This window comes from Dendrobates tinctorius, unplaced genomic scaffold, assembly GCF_039654945.1.
Source record: "Dendrobates tinctorius isolate UK_male_01 unplaced genomic scaffold, ASM3965494v1 ptg000035l, whole genome shotgun sequence".
Classification (NCBI taxonomy): Eukaryota; Metazoa; Chordata; class Amphibia; order Anura; family Dendrobatidae; genus Dendrobates; species Dendrobates tinctorius.
Genome location: NW_027361703.1, coordinates 7,868,824 through 7,888,777, shown reverse-complemented (window position 1 = coordinate 7,888,777; position 19,954 = coordinate 7,868,824). Strand labels below are relative to the sequence as shown.

The following is a 19,954-nucleotide window of genomic DNA, read 5'->3' as shown; positions in this document are numbered from 1 at the left end:
GTTGCTACATGACCCAGACGGTACTCCATCTCCTGAGCTCTCCTCTCCCTTTGGTTACATATTGCATCCAGTCACACTCCAGAAAAAACACATCACAAAGGACAATGGATGTGTATGATGTATATGGGAAACATAACACAGAAGACATTTTTTCTTTAACTAACTGTATTTCACAGCTAACATCTTACAAAACCCAGTACCACTGTGCATAGGAGTACTGACTTGAAACATTACGTACAGAATTTGATACATCACAAATGGCAGGAAATACAAAAGTCTTTCAATGGGTAACATTACATGTTTATTGAAGGGGTGGGTTGGAAACAAAAATGCAAAACCTGTGTTCATAAAAATATTTTATTGATACATATAAAGGGTACCAAAGAATGGATTTTCACAACAGCCAAGAACGAGCAAATTAAAAGTGTTTTGTACTTTACAATAGTCATCATGGTACAAGGCAACACTGGCCTTCATGTGCGTATTCATAGGGCTGGGAATAGAGTTGAGCGACTGTGGTCGGATCAGGTTTCGTGAAACCCGAATGAAACAAAATAAGTTTCAGATGAAACTCGTCCGACTAGAGCAAAAAAAGTCGGAGTTTCGTCCGACTTTTATTTCCCATTGACTTGCATTGGGGTCTGGTTTCGGACGAAACTCCGACTTTGTTTTGCTCTAGTCGGACGAGTTTCATCTGAAACTTATTTTGTTTCATTTGGGTTTCACGAAACCCAATCCGACCAAAGTCGCTCAACTCTAGCTGGGAATAAGAATTATTAATGAGGTATTCCAGTGATCGGATCTTTTCTAGTAGTCAAGAGAGCTGGCTACTCATCATCTGAAATGACTCCAGTTGAGGATGTACATGGAGATCCCTTCGCTCCAAAACCCCATCAATATGGTTGTGTGGCATGTCTGATATACAAGATCTGTCATTGCAGGGTCCTGATGGAACAAACTAAGTGGTTTACAAAAAATACTGGAAATGTGAGACCCCTACATTCATCTCAATCCTCTCATTTTCTATGATGCGGTAAGCAGGCAAAGAAAGGAAGCACAAGTTTATTTTGGTAGGTTGTACAGTATATCAAAGAGGATCACAAATTAAGTTTTCTAATTGATTTCAATTTAAAGTTCACAGAATTCAAAAGTGAATGTACTTTTATAGCACCATTCCTTTTGTCTTCACCAAAGCAATTACTATCATTGTAGTATGACCAGGATTAAGGCTCTTTTCACACTGGCATTAGGGTATGTTCACACAACCTTTTTATTCCATGTGGGTTTGCAGCTGTTCCACTCTGAAAACCACTTGAAAAAGAGCTCAATTTTTACCAGCCTTGTTGTGGATTCATTCAGGCTTTTGAGTCTTTTAACCACTTCAGGTTTCTAAAAATGCAGAACGGTTAAAAGTGAGTGAACTATTCTTCAGGCAATTTTTGCAGGGAGGACACAATTCTTTAGAACTGACATCAATGGGAAGGCTAAGTAGATACATGGGCTTTTTTTGAGCAGTCTCCCATCATTTTTGCTTTAAATAAACAAAAACACAAATGCCTTCTTCATTGATGAAATATAAAAAAAAGTCCGGAAAACAGTCATAGAAAAAACCCAAAAACATCAGCGTAAAAATGTTGCAAAACTACTCTGAAAATGGTAAAAAGAAAAGGCCTTAAGATTTGCAAAACTCCAGAGAAAAGGAACAATTCCTGAAAAAATTTAATTTTTTTTTTCACTGCCCGACAAAAAGCATTGTGTAAACATACTCTTAGGTTTCCATCAGAAATACAAGTATTTGTTAATAGGGTAACTCTGATGGAAGGGAAAAAAAAAACAAACAAGAAATTATATATAGTCAACTGGTTTGATAGCTACATATGAAACCGGTCGCACACCATTATGGAGATCCACCATGACTGGATAAGATCTGTTTGGGGAGACACTAAACTTTTGGTATCCTCAAAAGAGCAAAATAATACAGATTATTATAATACTTAGGTGTTGGAGAACAAAGCTGCGCTGACTTGGAGTCACAAGATGTCGCCTTTCCGTACTTATATTATCGAACATTAATATAAAATTAGAGAATTTCATTTCTTCCCAGATGTGCAATTATGTTTTTTAAATCATTAAAACATATAGTAATGAAGGGTCAAAAATGACACAAAATACTTTAGGTCACAGAACATTAGGAGAAAGCTGCATTATGGTTCATGTTGAGTATGACGTACAGTTTACTTGTCACTAATAACTTATGGACGTTATAGGAATCATTTCAGTTAAGCAATGGAAACAGCATTTTGATTCATGACAGGGGATTACAGCCAGCAGTAACAGTTATAATACATGTAGAAAAAAAAACAACTAAATAAATGGCAAAATTCCATACAAAGGATTTTATTTATACTCTTCCTATGTAATTCACACCAAGGACCAGCAGGTGCATTTACGATAGTCACTTTAAAGTTCCTAGTTCAAGTCAATTTGTGAGCTCTTTACATAACTATGCCTTACAATTATCCAAAGAATACATATGTAGGCAGCTTCATCTGTTAGAAAAGTCCAATTCATGCCCATATAAATCTATTGAAGATGTGTTAGTACTCACTAACCTAAATGTGAAGATGGATTTACCAATAACACTGCATAACAAAATGATCACCACATGTCCATGGCATTTCAACACTAATCCGAGACATTAAAGACTAAAAATATGGGTACACTACTATTTTTTTGTGCCAGAAGAAATGGAAACACAAAGATGGTATCACCAATAGCCGCTCTAAAAGAAATATTCGGTCAGGAACAATTGGATTTGGGGAAATTTGCAATTTTCAAGTTTTAGATAAAAATGAATATTAAAAATAGTGACAGGAATGTCCAGGTTCTTTTCTGTGCTTTCTTCAGCCTAGTGATCTGTAGCCAATGTTGGTCCTGATCCCCTTACAAGGGTTTCTGAGGTCATGACAGCACATGGAGATGCTTCACCCAACATAAGAGAATACTGACTATTAAAGGTCTGTCATACAAGATGAATATTAAAAACAATGTTTTGTATGTAGTGAAATCACGAGTGTCATCTACCAAAGCTGCACAACTCCAGTGTTAGAAGTCAGTAGTCTGGACAGCCAGAATATAGCTACCAGTTACAGCCATCTCATTTTTATATCCACAGGATAAGCCATAAACGTCAGATCAACGCGAGTCCCTCCACTGGACCTTACTCTCTTGCCTTTGCCACTATTAATAAATAGAGAGATGGCCATGCATGTGCATTTCCCTCTATCACTTCTTGGAGGGTTTTTGGGTAAACCGTTTGATACAGATGTCGGTCCCAGGATTTATGGCATGCTATAAATGTTTAAGATGAGAATAATCTTTTAAAGAAGCACTTCTTCCATCAAAGTTATCCTCTTACTATATCACAATCATCCTATTATATAGCACCATGTTCTTACAATTGCTCATTTTGCCTTTGTACCAAGCTAATTCTTCTCTTTTCTCTGCTCTATGCAAAAACATGAAGTCTCTTTTTCCCAGCAGAAATCATTCGTCTCTAACTCCTGACCCAGCCGCTCCGCTGGCTGCCAAGGACTTTTCCAGTGACGACTGATACAGTGGAAAGAGACCTCCTGTTTCTACATAGCACTTAGAAGGTTTCAGCTAGTCAGGTTTTTAATCACTGATGTCATAGACCTAATGGAAAACAGATTGACTAGTAGAATGGCAAAATAAGCAATTGTAAGTACAAAGCTATGCAAAATGATGACTGCAATATATTAAGAGGATAAAAACTTTGATGGAAGTGCTTCTTTAAACTAGTCCAACTTGCATCCCTATAGTAAGCTCTCATCTTGAGCCCATGAATCATCTCATGGTTCATCTATACCCAAGAAAGCACAAAACAATCATAGTAAGGGCGTAATAGTACAGTGCAGTGGTTTATTGCCGCAATTTAACAGCAACATGCAAACACACCCTTAGGTTTCGCTATCAGTGCAGTTTTTATATTCATGCTTTTAAAGGGGTTTGTCCAGCATGAGAATCATCCATGTATCTTTTATGAATTATGACCTTACAAATATGCATTTTTTTCCAATCTGCATGGATTTTCTCATTTTATAAGCACCCCTTCTGTTTTTGTTGAACCTCCACTTCTGCATTCATTCGACACAGACTTGATCTCTGTCCCTCCTCTCCGTGTCATCTCGTGTTCATTAGCTAAACCAGCCCCCTTATTTGGTTTACACTAAGACTTATGGTTAGACAAGTTTCTCTGTTAATTTTAAAGGGCAGTAGCCGCACTTGTGTGACTGACAGAGCGGAAAACTGCCTGAATGAGAACTACAACTGCTGTAGCTAATCACTAAAACCACAGAGTAAGCACCAGAGTGCTTGCCTATCACTTCTCTCTCACTCAATAGCGCCACTTAGCCCACAAATTGAGTTAACCTGCTGCTGGTTTAAACTTTGGCTCTATACAGTCTAAAGTTGGCAAAACCCACAGTTATCAGTGAGATTGTCCAATGGTCAAATGTGTATGTTGGCCTCCTGACTCTTCCCAATGGAAAATGTTGGTGGGGATGGGTTTCCATAGGCAATCCGTTTTGGTCATCCCTGGAGATAAGCTTCTACCAGAGAAGTCTGGAAGCAACACTCTCATACAACACAGGAGGCGGAAGAGATAGCCATTGGCTGATCCACCATTTCTAATATGTATGAGGGGGCTTCAGCATTGAAATATTATACACTGCCATTCCACAAATTACAATCTACTGCTTTACAAATTCTGCCATTCATTCGTCTGCTCTTAGAAGTCCTTAATTTATTGGCTTGTACATACTGCAACGTATCCTAAATGCATTTGATCTGCAAAGCTTTCAGCAATGGAAGAAAAGAAACTCTATCCAGGAGGAAGTATAGTAAAATGTCCATAATTTCCATTCCATAAAACAAGATAGGAGGAGGTACTTCCTGATCGTTTCCAATATCTCCAGACATAACGCTAACCTATTCCTTTACCGTGAACTGCAGTCATTTTCATAATTAAAACTTGTGCTACCACCAAAAGATGTAGTAACCACAAACAAGGTAGCACAAGTTTTCAATATGTATAGGAGTGCTTCACGGCTCTATCCTTTTTTCCACTAAGTACAGGGAGAACACCGTAAAACATTGTGGATATGTTCTCAACCTGGAAACAATCTGTGCTAAATCAATTTTGTTAGTCATTTTCATAATGTAGCTCTTTTAGGGATCCGTTTCCTCTATGTTTCTCCCAACACAATGGATGACAATCCAGTACCTGTCCGGCCATAGTAATGCTAAGGTAAAGAAGCTTTACTGTAATGTTTCACAACCCAGTGCAAACTAAAATGGATTTACTACAAGCACACAGAATATTGACTAAGAAGTTGGAAGGTGCCACATACAAACCAATAAATTAAATGGCATCTAACCATTGATAAGTCTCTCTAAGGGCTAGCAACACCTGAAAATGGAAAGGGTCTATATACATCTCCTCATGACTTACATTAAGTATACATATGAACCATTAGCCCTATACTTCCTGCGGGAAGTCACATATAGCAAAACAGGGGGTGAATGTAATTCACAGGGATCTACTATTGTGTGCCATACAGTAATCTGTCCCAGAAAATTTCCAGTATGAACTCTCTCTGCATTTTCCCGCTGCGGAGCCTTCTTCATCACCTCACTTGTTCTACTCCGTGTCTAGCTGAATACCATGGATGTACTGTACAAGACAGCTGCGTGTGGCTGCCCACGCAATGTGATGGCAGCTCAAACACATGCAGGAAAATTGGCTTATGTCATTTCTTCTACACGTGTGTGTGTGTGTGTATATATATATATATATATATATATATATATACACACACACACACACATATACAGTATATATTCGTTATGTGTGAAAAGTCCCCAAATGCCTGCTGGAGACTTTCAGCCAGATGGCCACCTCCATTACAAGGCAAAGTGTCAAGTTAGAGGACATTAAAAGGAGTTCTTCATTTTAGACAGTCCCTACAGGATGATCTCGTGACAAAGTGACCACCTTGTTGGACTCCAGTGATTAGCTATAATTTGTGGCAACCCTGATAGTAAGGGCTCAATTTCCACATCAAGCCGCCAAGTGGGAGAGAAAGCATTACATAATACTTCTTCACATCAACGTGCTGTATAAAGAAGGACATGACATGTCGTAACTTGTGTCACTAAGAGATGGACGTGCTACAGTGGACACCCTCATGGAACCGATTCTCTAACCTGAAGAACCCCTTTAAGAAGAGAAGTCACAGGTCCAGCAATACATCTAGTAAAACAGACTATTGTTGCAGGTACAAATGCGATTTCAGGAAGGTATAGCTATGTCTGAACAAGAAAAGCCTTAATAATAAAGTCAGTGATACCTTGGGTTTAATGAGGCTTGCAGACATGGCAGCTGGGGCGGACTACTATCCAAGAGCCTACATCAAGCGACAGGAGTCAGGAATATTGGTGTATGGTAACATTTGCGTTTATGCAAACAATTGTCATCTTCTGGTGTCACCGACCTAGGACGTCTTATCTGGGCGCACTTACAATATAGAATTAAAAAAAATAAGTGCATACATACTCACTCTCTTTCTCAAAAATATCAGATTTGCGTCAGATTTTTTTTTTTGGCCATGTAACTGTGGTGACTATTGGCAGAAAGAAGTTTCTTGTCACAATATCTAGAAAACACTAGAGAAACTTTAATGCGATTCTCCATTTACAGAGGAGGTTTCGCCCCTGGGCGACGATGACCTGGATATTCCCCGCTCTGTGTTTTCTGAGCCAGATCCACTTTGACTATGTTGGTCCACGGAAGTGGCACTGGACGTAGGCGGAGACTTGGTTTTCTCTTTAAAGTCTGTAATAATGACTGTTAGGTCCCCCACAGTAACTTCCAAATGCTGCGCACTGCTTCTGTCCACATTTTTCAACCGTGGCCTAGAGAAAGCAAATATAGAAGGAACAGGTAACCTTATGGCTGGAATACGCTGTAAAAGGCTATACATTACCAACACTGATTCATTGTCGCAGATTTTATTCTTAATATTTATCTGAAAACTGATCACTATTTAGGCCTTTTTTTATTTCTATAGTTATTTTTATTGAGGTTGTGCCTTCCAGGCAGAGATTCGAAGAGGTCCAGAGTTAAAGAAATCTTTTACAAGACAGAACGCTTTAGAAACGAAGATCTTTCTAAATCAAAGTGTGGGATGGTAATTCAACATGCATGCAATATGCCAATGAAAAATTGGCAAAAGACTACAAGTGTCCAAGGAAAAAGGCATTCTAGAGCAAAAGACCGCACGACAATGTGGTCCCTTCACTGCAACCAAATTTATTTTTTTATAGGCCAAAACTCAGTGCATTTTTTAAATAACAATACATACAGTTACTTGTTCTCCCTACACCAAACTCCTGTGTAAAGCGGCCTTCATGGGGTTTTATAGGTAAATGATCTGTTCAAGATTATGGCCCGGACACTGATCTGCATGAGAATCTGCCTTCAGAGATTATTTTATATGAGAGATGGCGATACCAGTGTGAGACATGTAAAAAACACAGAACAGAAGAATTGAACTTTGTTTCCGTACTACAAGCAAGTGTTGCAGCTCTCACAGTGCTGCTGTATTAAATATGGCTGCCAGTGAGATGGAAGCTGAAGCACTGAGAGGAACGTGCAGATGTTGTATAATCACACACAGTTCTGCAGTGACATCAGGGGAGCAGAGAGCGGCCGTTACACATCACACTGGTAACGTCCCCCTTTCATTTATAAGCAGCTCTGGAGGCAGATTCTCATGCAGATCAGTGTCCGGCCCATAGCCTGGAATAGCTCATTTATAAATAAGAAAAATGTGGATTTCTCTGAAATAAAACATTGGGTTACAGATTATAAAGTATTATTTTATTCAGTTTCCTATGACCTACATGCCCATATAGACAGTTTAGAAGGGCTGATCCTACTGACAGGTTCCCTTTAACTCGTCATCATTTTCAATAACAGTCTGTGGTTAGCAGATTAAACATTTTTGCATCTATTCAGTGACTAAAATGTTACTTATACAGTGGATACACTCCCTGACAGAAGTTATGTTGCTTATCCATGTTAGCTGTGCCACAAGACCTCATCCATGAACTATGATGTCTGGCTCCACCCCAGCATGGTTCTGCCTGAAATGATCTAAGCAATATGTAAATGTATCTCTCTGCTTTTAAATCCCTCTTATTTGTAATCATATTGTACATATTTTAATGGTCTCATTTCTTAACCCCTTAATGACCAGGGGTATTTTTGGTTTTACATTTTCATTTTTCCCTCCCCTTCTTTCCAGAGCCATAACTTTTTTATTTTTCCGTTTATATGGCCATGTGAGGGCTTATTTTTTGCGGGACAAGTTGTACTTTTAAATGACATCATTGGTTTTACCATATCGTGTATTCGAAAACGGGAAAAAAATTCCAAGTGCGGTGAAATTGCAAAAAAAGTGCAATCCCACACTTGTTTTTTGCTTGGCTTTTTTGTTAGGTTCACTAGATGCTAAATCTCACCTGCCATTATGATTCTCCAGGTCATTACGAGTTCATAGACACCAAACATGTCTATGTCCTCTTTTATCTAAGTGGTGAAAAAAAATTCCAAAGTTTGCTTAAAAAAAAAAAAAAAAAAAAAATTTGCGCAATTTTCCGAGACCCGTAGCGTCTCCATTTTTCATGATCTGGGGTCGGGTGAGGGCTTATTTATTCTGTGCCGGACTGACGTTTTTAATGATACCACTTTTGTGCAGATACGTTCTTTTGATCGCCCGTTATTGCATTTTAATGCAATGTCTTGGTGACCAAAAAAACGTAATTCTGGCGTTTTTAATTTTTTTCTCGCTACGCCGTTTAGCGATCGGGTTAATGCTTTTTTTTTTATTGATAGATCGGGCGATTCTGAACGCGGCGATACCTAATATGTGTATGTGGGATTTTTTTTTTATTGTTTTATTTTGATTGGGGCGAAAGGGGGGTGATTTGAACTTTTAGGTTTTTTTATTTTTTTTTTATTTTTAAACATTTTTTTTTTTTTTTTTACTTTTGGCATGCTTAATAGCCTCCATAGGAGGCTAGAAGCTTGCGCAACCCGATCGGCTCTGCTACATATGGGCGATGAGCAGATCGCCCATATGTGGCAGATTTACTGCTGTGCTTTCAGCGCCGACCACCGGGTGGCGCTGAAAGCCATATGCCTGGAACAACCATAGAGGTCTCATAGAGACCTCTGGTTGTCCAGGCAACATGACGCCGACCCCCGATCACGTGACGGGGGTCGGCGGTGACGTCATTTCCGGCCCGGCGGCCGGAAATGCTATTTAAATGCACGCTGTCAGCTTTGACAGCGGCATTTAACTAGTTAATAGGCGCGGGCGGACGGCGATTCCGCTCGCGCCTATTGCGGACACATGTCAGCTGTTCATAACAGCTGACATGTCCCAGCTTTGATGCGGGCTCAGCGCCGGAGCCCTCATCAAAGCAGGGGAAATGTCTGATGACGGACTGTGTCCGTCATTGGACATTAAGGGGTTAAAGCCTTTTTATCATCTAAACATCTAAACACTGCCCATCTTTTGGGAATAGACTATAAAATGTATTAGTCCTGCCTCCTTGCTCTGTGACGAATGTACACGTGCCTGAAGTAATTATGCTACTAATTTGGGGTTGCTACGGACCCTCTTAATTACAACATTAAGAGAATCGTTAGCTGGTGGCAGCGAAGTGTGGTCCCGATTGGGTGAGTGAAGCTGGCAGCGACGGAAGGGGTTTTATAAGCTTTTGTGACTTAATGGTGTCAGCGGTGGGATCGTGACTTATTGGTTATGTAAATAAAAGCTTTAACCTGACGTTAAATTCATCCATTGGTTGTATAAATTATTCTTTTGAAAGTTGAAACCCTCCGAAATGTGGTTTAGGTTAAGAAAATAAACTGCCATCAATGCAGAAATATTGATCATTTAATGGACACAGAATGGTCAGATTTTGGTAAGAAAAAAGTTTTGTCGGCCACAGAAAGTAATGTGATATTCAAACAAATAATTAACTTAAAATACAAATATATGTTGCATAACATTGGTGAATGAAGTTGTGGTGCTATTAGAGTCATATTTAATATTTTGTGTGACTTCCATGAGCTTGAAGGACTGCATCCATGCGGTTCAACAATGATTCATACAATTTATTAATGAAGTCATCAGGAATATCAAAGAATGCAGTCTTACATGCCTCCCAGAGTTCATCTAGATTCTTTGGTTTTGTCTTCCAAGCTTCCTCTTTCATCCTACCCCAAACAGGCTCTGTCTGGTGACTGAGCTGGCCAGTCCTTGAGCACCTTGATCTTTTTTGCCTGGAGGAACTTTGTTGTAGAGATGGATGGACGAGATAGAGCACCATCCTGCTGCAGAATTTGACCCCTTTTATGATTTGAAATATAAGAGGTAGCTAGTACTTCTTGATATTTTAGGCTATTGATATTGCCTTCCACCTTGAATATGGGGATGTGCGAAACATTTGCAATGTAACCTAAGACCATGATCTTTCCACCACCAAATTTAACTGTTTTCTGGGTGTATTTTGGATCCATATGGGCTCCAGTAGGTCTCCTGCAGTATTTGCAGCGGCTGTGATTTAATTCTACTGAAGATTCATCACAGAAATCCACCTTCTGCCACTTTTCCAGCGTACATCTGTTTAGCAGGCTGTGGGACTTTGCAAATGCCACACGGTTTTTTTATTTGCCTTTTGTTTAGTGCTGGCTTCTGGGCACTGATTTGACCATGGAGGCCATTTCGAGTCAGAATCCTACAAACTGTTCTAGTTGACACAGGGACTTGAGGTGATCAGGCCTGTTGGAGCTCTGCTGCAGTGGAAGAGAGGCTTGCTTTGGATTTTCTAACCAACAAACGTTCCTCGGTCTTAATTCCCATGGGGACAAGGTATGAGGAAATGGAAGTGCATGTTGATGCGGATAGACAATATGTGGTGGTGATATGTAAGATGTTTGGGGTGCTGTTGTGTGTTGCCGCCATGTATATCAAGACCCCATATTCAAGTAGGAAAATTAGAGAAGTGATGGAACTGACTGGTCGTAGGGGGGTATGCATCTTCTGGTTATTGGGGATCTCAATAACATATATGATGATTTCTGGGACAAAAACAAAAACGCTCAATATAGGTAACAGAGTCACACCATTTGGCACATATATACAGGAGATTGGGTTGGTTGTGGAAGGTGAGACATATTGGGGAAAGGGGGTACTCATGTTATTCACCGGCACACGACACCCTGTCTAGAATAGACATGGCTTTGGGAAATGAGATGGTGGATTCAATGGTGAAAGAGGTGAGGTATCTGCCTAGGGCAGTCTCGGATCACTGCCCAGTTGAGGTAGTGTTGCGGTCAGCGGAGACACTGGTCAGGAGCAGGGGAGAGAGGAAAATTCACCCTAACTGGTTGAATAGCTTAGATCTAGAGGTAATACAACGGGATGTGGTGGAGTATTTTAGCATTAATGTGTGAAGCGCTGAGATGTCTACTGTCTGGGATGCTATGAAGGCGTATCTAAGAGGGTTATTATTTAGAGATATTAGTAGATGTAAGACAAAGACAAAGCAGTTGGAGAAGGAAGCGATAGAGAGGTTAAAAGGAAGCTGAGGACGAAATGGAGACTCTCAACACGGTGGAGGCTAGAAATAGAATGAAAGTTGCCCAAAAGAATGTAGATAAAATCTTCCTGGATCGAGCCGAAAGGAGAAGGGAATTCCAGCAGCTGGCTTTTTATCAGGATGGGGAGAGGGTGGGACACGTTTTCGCTGGTGGCTTCGGCCCAGAGGGGTACCTCACACGTGCATTCTCTGTACGTGGGGGATGGCACTAGGGTGTCGGAAAGAGCGGACATCTTGAATGTTTTCACTGACTTTTAAACAGATCTGTACTCCTCTCGGGTGGAAGCGTTGGTTGAGGACACTGTGGCATTTTTAGAGAGGATTAAACTTCCTAGACTGGAGAATGAAGATAGGGATTGTCTGGAGGCTCCCATCACTGATGAGGAGCTGAGAAGGGCCCAGGGGTCAATGACGAAAGGAAAAACACCTGGGACGGACGGGCTTCCAGTGGATATTTTTAAAGGGATGGAAGAGGTGTTAATACCAAGACTTAGGGCTGTGTTGGAGGATGCCAGAAGTAAGGGGATCTTGCCTTTGTCTATGAGAGAAGCTATAATAGTTGAAATCCCAAAGGAAGATAAGGATCTTCAGATGCCAGAATCATATAGATTGATCTCACTGCTCACAACGGATGTAAAGCTCCTGGCCAAGGTATTGGCGATTAGGTTGTCAGGTGTCATTTCTAAATTAATACACCCAGACCAGTCCGGTTTCATGCCTGACAGGTCTACTGCTGTCAACCTGAGAAGGCTTTCCATGAATATGCAGTTGCAAGCCGATAACTCTGGCCAGAGGGTGGTTGCTTCGTTGTATGCCCATAAGGCATTTGACAGTGTGGAATGGAGGTATTTATGGCAGGTCCTGCTTCATTTGGGATTTGGCCCACAATTCATATCTTGGGTTCAGTTATTATATACGCAGCCACTGGCTAGGATGAGTGAATGGAATGCTATCACACACTGTAGAACTTCACAGAGGGACGAGGCAAGGGTGTCCGCTCTCCCCTCTTGTTTGCGCTGGCAGTGGAACCATTGGCCGCCAAAATTCAACAATCAAGGGAGGTTTCCGGGTTCAGATACGGCCTGTTAGAGGAAACAATTGCGATATACGCGGACGATGTCTTGCTTTTTCTAAGTGACCCAAAAACTTCTCTGGGTAATGCCATACAACTTATTGAAGGGTTTGGGAGGATGTCAGGATTGGTGATCAACTGGGGTAAATCCAATTTGTTTGCAATAGACGGCACAATGGAAGGTTTAAGGAGAACAGTAGAGGAGGGCAGGTTTAAAGTAGTGGATCAATTTAAGTATTTAGGAATATGGATATCGCTGCCAATCACAGATTACTTACACAAGAACCTGACCCCCATTTTAGGTGCTCTCAAGGCGAAAATAGGAGCTTGGATTAAGTTCCACTTGTCGGTAGTGGGCTGGTTTAATTTAATTAAAATGATTCTGATGCCCAAAATATTGTATATCCTGCATAATGCACCTGTCTGGATATCTCAGGGAAAATTTAGACAAATAAACGTCTTGTTCAGGGAATTGGTGTGGGGGAAACAACACCCTCGTATTAGATTGGAAACCCTTCAACGCCCTAAGGATGGTGGGGGTCTGGCCTTGCCTAATCCTGAAATATACTTCCTTGCGGCCCAGTGCCAGCACTTGAGGGGGTGGGCGCTTGAGGCGACTTCTGGCAGGATACAACACATTTTGGAAAAACTGACAAATCGGTGTCCAGTGGTACAATGTTTGGAGGATGGTTCACTGGGTGTGCTTGGGAAACTATTCCCCACATTATCTCTGATACACAAACTCTGGAGGAGGGTTAAACAAATTCGGGGGGGTTACTGGCCTGACTCGGTTCTCGCCAATTTGGGATAATAACATACCAGAATTCAGATCCATGGGAGGACTGGGGGAATGGCAGGCTAGAGGGATAGAATTTGTTTCCCAGATTGTGGACCCACAGGGACTGAAATACTTTTCTCAGCTACAATCGGAATTTGGGCTCAGAGCTTCAGGGGGGTTCCAGTATTCACGGATGAAGCATGCATTTATAGCTCAGAATAACAGTAACCATCTTGAAATTCAGGGGGATATTGTATTGGAGTATGTATGTGGGAAAGGGTCTACAAGTGGGGTTACATCCTCTTTGTATGGAGATCTGTTACATACTTTCCAATTGAAATTCCCAATTGGTGCCAGGGCCAAGTGGGAGGGTGAGTTGGGCCCCTTGGAGGATGAGAGATGGGAATCCGCTCTGGGGTGGATCACAAAATTGTCACTGAGTGAAACATATAGATTGTCTCAGCTTTATATAATACACAGAGTGTACAAGTCCCCGGATGTCCTGTTCAAGGCTGGACTAAAACCCACATCTGAATGTCCCCGCTGCCGAAACGAAGGTGCAGGTATATTCCAAATGCTGTGGACGTGCCCGAGGTTGTTTTCTTTCTGGACGGTGGTCTTGTGTCGGGTAGAGGGAGCGTACAGATGTGTGATTCCAAAGGACCCAGTGGTATGCTTGTTGGGTGATGTGGAAGAGATAAGAGTGGATAATACTATGAAGACAGCAATAGCCAGACTACTCTATATTGCTCGGAAAGTGATTGCGAGAAATTGGATACAAGAGGAGCCGACGTCGAGAGGAGAATCTCTCAAATATGTGAAAAATACCATTATACTAGAGAAGGGGGTTTACAAAAAAAAAAAAAAGGGAAATTGGTGTTATATGAAAAGCTATGGACGCCATGGCTAGAGTTTGGTTATGGTCTCGAGGCACATTGAATATGTGGGGTGCTACCTGTAATGCTACGGATGGTGGAAGGATATTTTTAACCTTTATTTTTCTCTGCAGATGAAGATTATATGGACAATACAAGCGGTCTAATAGGGTTTGGGGGGGATGCTACTATACCAGGTTGTTAATATGAAAAATGATTGCTTTTGGAAAATATGTATCCTAATATGCTTTTCTGAATAAAAATCTATTTGATTAAAAAAAACAAACGTTCCTCCTGAGCAGTTGTCTTGCGGGGTCTGCCGGACCTGGGCTTGTCAAACACATCTCCAGTCTCTTCAAATCTTTTTTTTTTAATTCTTTGTACTTGACGCTGAGTTAAAAGGTGCCAGCCACCTCTGCAGTGGATCTGGTCTTCAGCATCTTGATAATCCAGGCTTTGTCGCTGGGTGGATTTTTGGCATGTTGTCAGAGCTCAAGTTGCAGATCAAGTGAAGGTCTGGGGTGCTGGGTTTCCTTTTATACATACCCACTAATTAACCGATCATTTACTGAGCACAGGTGAGGATGTAAACTAGGATTGGGTGTATTATATGACCAGGCGACAAAATTTTTAAATCTCACCATTCTGTGTCCATTAAATGATCGTGTCCATTAAATGATCAATATTTCTGCTTTGATGGCAATTTATTTTCATAACCTAAACCACATTTCGGTGGGTTTCAGCTTTCAAAAGAATAATTTATACAACCAATGGATGAATTTAACATCAGGTTATAAGCTTTTATTTACATAACATGGATAAGCGACATAATTTCTGTCAGTGAGTGTACTTGTACAGGGCTGTGGAATCAGAGCTCATTTTGGTGGAGTCGGTATAAAATGGACCGACTCCTAAAATATATAATAAATTGGGTACAGTAATTCTATGCAGGATGTGCTGAATATTTTTTCATAGGAATTTGGGAAAGTTATGAAATGTCCTATAAATGGCTGTTATATTCCTGATCTAAGGCTACATTCACACACAGCGTTTTTTGAGGATACGTTTTTCAGCTGCAAAAGCCGATCAGCTTTTTAAAAAACTGCATCACCTGAAAAGGTTTTTGAGCTCATAGATAATGTTTTCAATGGCAAAAGCAGATTAGAAATCTGCTCTATCCATTTATCCATCTGTCTAGCCATATCATATCTGTACCAAAAAGAATGAAAACCGGGTAGCACACAGACTAACACTCCTTTTTTTTTTTTAGCACCAGTCAGGTACACCTCATAGCTGACCAAAAGGACGCCCAGGACAGGCATTGCTCGTCTTCAGTAACACATCAACATCAATTGATAGTTGGAATAAATAGACTGCATTCATCACCACCACATCTTCTTAAGGTGCAGGCTTTATTTTCAAGTGTAGGGGTGTGCAGTATGAGGTTCTGCAGCAGCTGAGGTGTGCAGTATGAGGTTCTGCCCCCCCAGGTTTGATCCTGGCTACGCCCATGGTGTGAATGTAGCCTGAGGATCTAGGCTTTGTCTTAGCTGAGATAAGTCTCATCATACCTAACAGACCGGACATTCAGCGTCTCCCACTCACACACCACCTCCTCACCTCGCCCCCTATCTGTCGGAGTCCCACAAGGTTCAGTCCTAGGACCCCTGCTCTTCTCCATTTACACCTTTGGCCTGGGACAGCTTATAGAATCTCATGGCTTTCAGTATCATCTCTATGCTGATGAAACACAGATCTACATCTCTGGACCACATATCACCTCCCTGCTAACCAGAATCCCTCAATGTCTGTCCACTATTTCATCCTTCTTCTCTACCAGATTTCTGAAACTTAACATGGACAAAACAGAATTCATCATCTTTCCCCCATCTCACGTGACCCCCCCAACGAACCTATCCATTACAGTAAATGGCTGCCCACTCTCCCCAGTCCCACAAGCTCGCTGCCTCGGGGTAATCCTTGATGCTGATCTCTCCTTCAAACCACATATCCAAGCCCTTTCCACTTCCTGCCAACTTCAACTCAAAAATATTTCACGAATCCGTTCATTCCTCAACCAAGAATCTACAAAAACCCTAGTCCATGCCCTCATTATCTCTCGCCTTGACTACTGCAACCTCCTGCTCAGTAGCCTCCCCTCGAACACTCTCGCACCCCTCCAATCTATTCTAAACTCCGCTGCCCGACTAATACACCTGTCCCCCCGCTATTCCCCAGCTTCTTCCCTCTGTCAATCCCTTCACTGGCTCCCCATTGCCCAGAGACTCCAGTACAGAACCCTAACTATGACATACAAAGCCATCCACAACCTGTCTCCTCCATACATCTGTGACCTCGTCTCCCGGTACTTTCCTGCACGCAACCTCCGATCCTCACAAGATCTCCTTCTCTACTCCACTCTTATCTCCTCTTCCCACAATCGCATACAAGATTTCTCTCGCGCATCACCCCTACTCTGGAACTCTCTACCACAACATATCAGACTCTCACCTACCATCGAAACCTTCAAAAAGAGCCTGAAGACCCACCTCTTCCGACAAGCCTATAACCTGCAGTAACCACCGATCGACCAAACCGCTGCATGACCAGCTCTACCCTCGCCTACTGTATTTTCACCCATCCCTTGTAGATTGTGAGCCTTTGCGGGCAGGGTCCTCTCTCCTCCTGTACCAGTTATGACTTGAATTGTTCAACATTATTGTACTTGTTTTTATGTATACCCCTCCCTACATGTAAAGCGCCATGGAATAAATGGCGCTATAACAATAAATAATAATAAGTCAGTGATATATATATATACACACACACACACACACACATATATATACATACATACACACACACACACACACAGTACAGACCAAAAGTTTGGACACACCTCATTCAAAGAGTTTTCTTTATTTTCATTACTATGAAAATTGTAGACTCACTCTGAAGTCATCAAAACTATGAATTAACACATGTGGAATTATATAATTAACAAAAAAGTGTGAAACAACTGAAAATACTGTATGTCTTATATTCTAGGTTCTTCAAAGTAGCCACCTTTTGCTTGATTACTGCTTTGCACACTCTTGGCATTCTCTTGAAGAGCTTCAAGAGGTAGTCACCGGAAATGGTTTTCACTTCACAGGTGTGCCCTGTCAGGTTTAATAAGTGGGATTTCTTGCCTTATAAATGTGGTTGGGACCATCAGTTGTGTTGTGCAGAAGTCTGGTGGATATACAGCTGATAGTCCTACTGAATAGACTGTTAGAGTTTGTATTATGGCAAGAAAAAAGCAGTTAAGAAAAACGAGTGGCCATCATTACTTTAAGAAATGAAGGTCAGTCAGTCCGAAAAATTGGGAAAACTTTGAAAGTGTCCCGAAGTGCAGTGGCAAAAACCATCAAGCGCTACAAAGAAACTGGCACACGAGGACCGCCCCAGGAAAGGACCAAGAATCACCTCTGCTGCGGAGGATAAGTTCATCCGAGTCACCAGGTCAATGCCACACAGAGTTCTAGCAGCAGACACATCTCTACAACAACTGTTAAGAGGAGACTTTGTGCAGCAGGCATTCATGGTATAATAGCTGCTAGGAAACCACTGCTAAGGACAGGCAACAAGCAGAAGAGACTTGTTTGGGCTAAAGAACACAAGGAATGGACATTAGACCAGTGGAAATCTGTGCTTTGGTCTGATGAGTCCAAATTTGAGATCTTTGGTTCCAACCACCGTGTCTTTGTGCGACCCAGAAAAGGTGAACGGATGGACTCTACATGCCTGGTTCCCACCGTGAAGCATGGAGGAGGAGGTGTGATAGTGTGGGGGTGCTTTGCTGGTGACACTGTTGGGGATTTATTCAAAATTGAAGGCATACTGAACCAGCATGGCTACCACAGCATCTTGCAGCGGCATGCTATTCCATTCGGTTTGCGTTTAGTTGGACCATCATTTATTTTTCAACAGGAAAATGACCCCAAACACACCTCCAGGCTGTGTAAGGGCTATTTGACCAAGAAGGAGAGTGATGGAGTGCTACGCCAGATGACCTGGCCTCCACAGTCACCAGACCTGAACCCTATCGAGATGGTTTAGGGTGAGCTGGAGTGAAGGCAAAAGGCCAACAAGTGCTAAGCATCGCTGGGAACTCCTTCAAGACTGCTGGAAGACCAAGAGTGTGCAAAGCAGTAATCAAAGAAAAAGGTGGCTTCTTTGAAGAACCTAGAATATAAGACATATTTTCAGTTGTTTCACACTTTTTTTGTTAATTATTTAATTCCACATGTGGTAATTCATTGTTTTGATGCCTTCAGAATGAATCTACAATTTTCATAGTCATGAAATAAAAGAAAACTCTTTGAATGAGGTGTGTCCAAACTTTTGGTCTGTACTGTATATATGTAATCGATATTACATAGTGTATTACATATTTACAATTTATTACAGTTTTTTGTGTTCTAAAGTTGTATTCCAATAAATATATATTCTGTTCTATCTAAATATCTTGATTATTGAATCATAAAAATGATTAAATGTCTGATGTTCACATTGTACTACAATAAATTTTTCACTTAAATATAAGCAATATGTGTGGGAGTCGGAGTCGTGGATTCGGAGTTGGAGTCGGTGTAAGGGAAATTCAGGAGTCTGAGTCGCAGGTTTGGCTTACCGACTCCACAGCCCTGGTACTTGAGAGTGATTGCGATTTTCATTATAAGGCTAGGTACGCCTGAAGCTTTATTCATATTGAAAGAATTCTCCAGGACTATGCTACTGACGACATATTAGAAGAAAAGCAGCAATCAGCTCAGCTGCTCAATGTACAGCCATAGCACTCAGAGTAATACGCAGATCCCAAACTGTAGCCAGCACATGTTATCTTCCAGAAAAACGCTCATGTCAGACAGTCCGAAAAGTGTAGTCTGGGGAAGGAGTGTGTTCTCCTTTGCTGACATATATTTATTTTTGCATGCCGTTTTCTCAGCCAGTAATGTTTTTATAAAGATTCAAGATGACATGCATTGGCTACAGTATGTGATCATATTACTGATGACGTATACACACACATTTTTACTTGTCTTCAATGAAGGATAAACTACAGCACTTGGCGGCGGCCAGTAAACAATATAACGGGCGGCTGTGTACCACTCCTTATTTTGCTTATATCCAATTGCTGCCAGTGCAGATATCAACTGATGAGTGAGGTGCTGGAGCCCTACTGATCTCATGTTGTTGACCTACACATAGGTCATCAATAGTGTAATCCCTATTAAGACTGAACTTTCCCATTATTATTCTTTTAGGCTACGTCCACATGTCCAGTAGTAATCTGTTAGAATGGATCCAATAGCAATTAGTTGTCAAAAAAGTTGTGTAACTTTGGTTTGAAAAAAAAAAAAAAAAATGATTTCGGCTGTATCCATTTTTTAAAACTGAAGTCCATGGAGAACTGATCCATTAAATAGT

The 19,954-nt window shown here is 41.2% G+C and overlaps 1 protein-coding gene across 1 annotated transcript in view; it reads right to left on the bottom strand.

Annotated features, from left to right (window-relative positions):
• Positions 1-278: 278 nt before the first annotated feature.
• The window catches only part of YAF2 (YY1 associated factor 2), a 49,512-nt gene continuing 29,836 nt past the window's right edge, over positions 279-19,954 (bottom strand). The window contains exon 4 of the mRNA XM_073573256.1: positions 279-6,996. Within this exon, the coding sequence (XP_073429357.1) occupies positions 6,759-6,996 (238 nt within the window). The 3' untranslated portion in view covers positions 279-6,758. The remainder of the gene's footprint in view (positions 6,997-19,954) is intronic.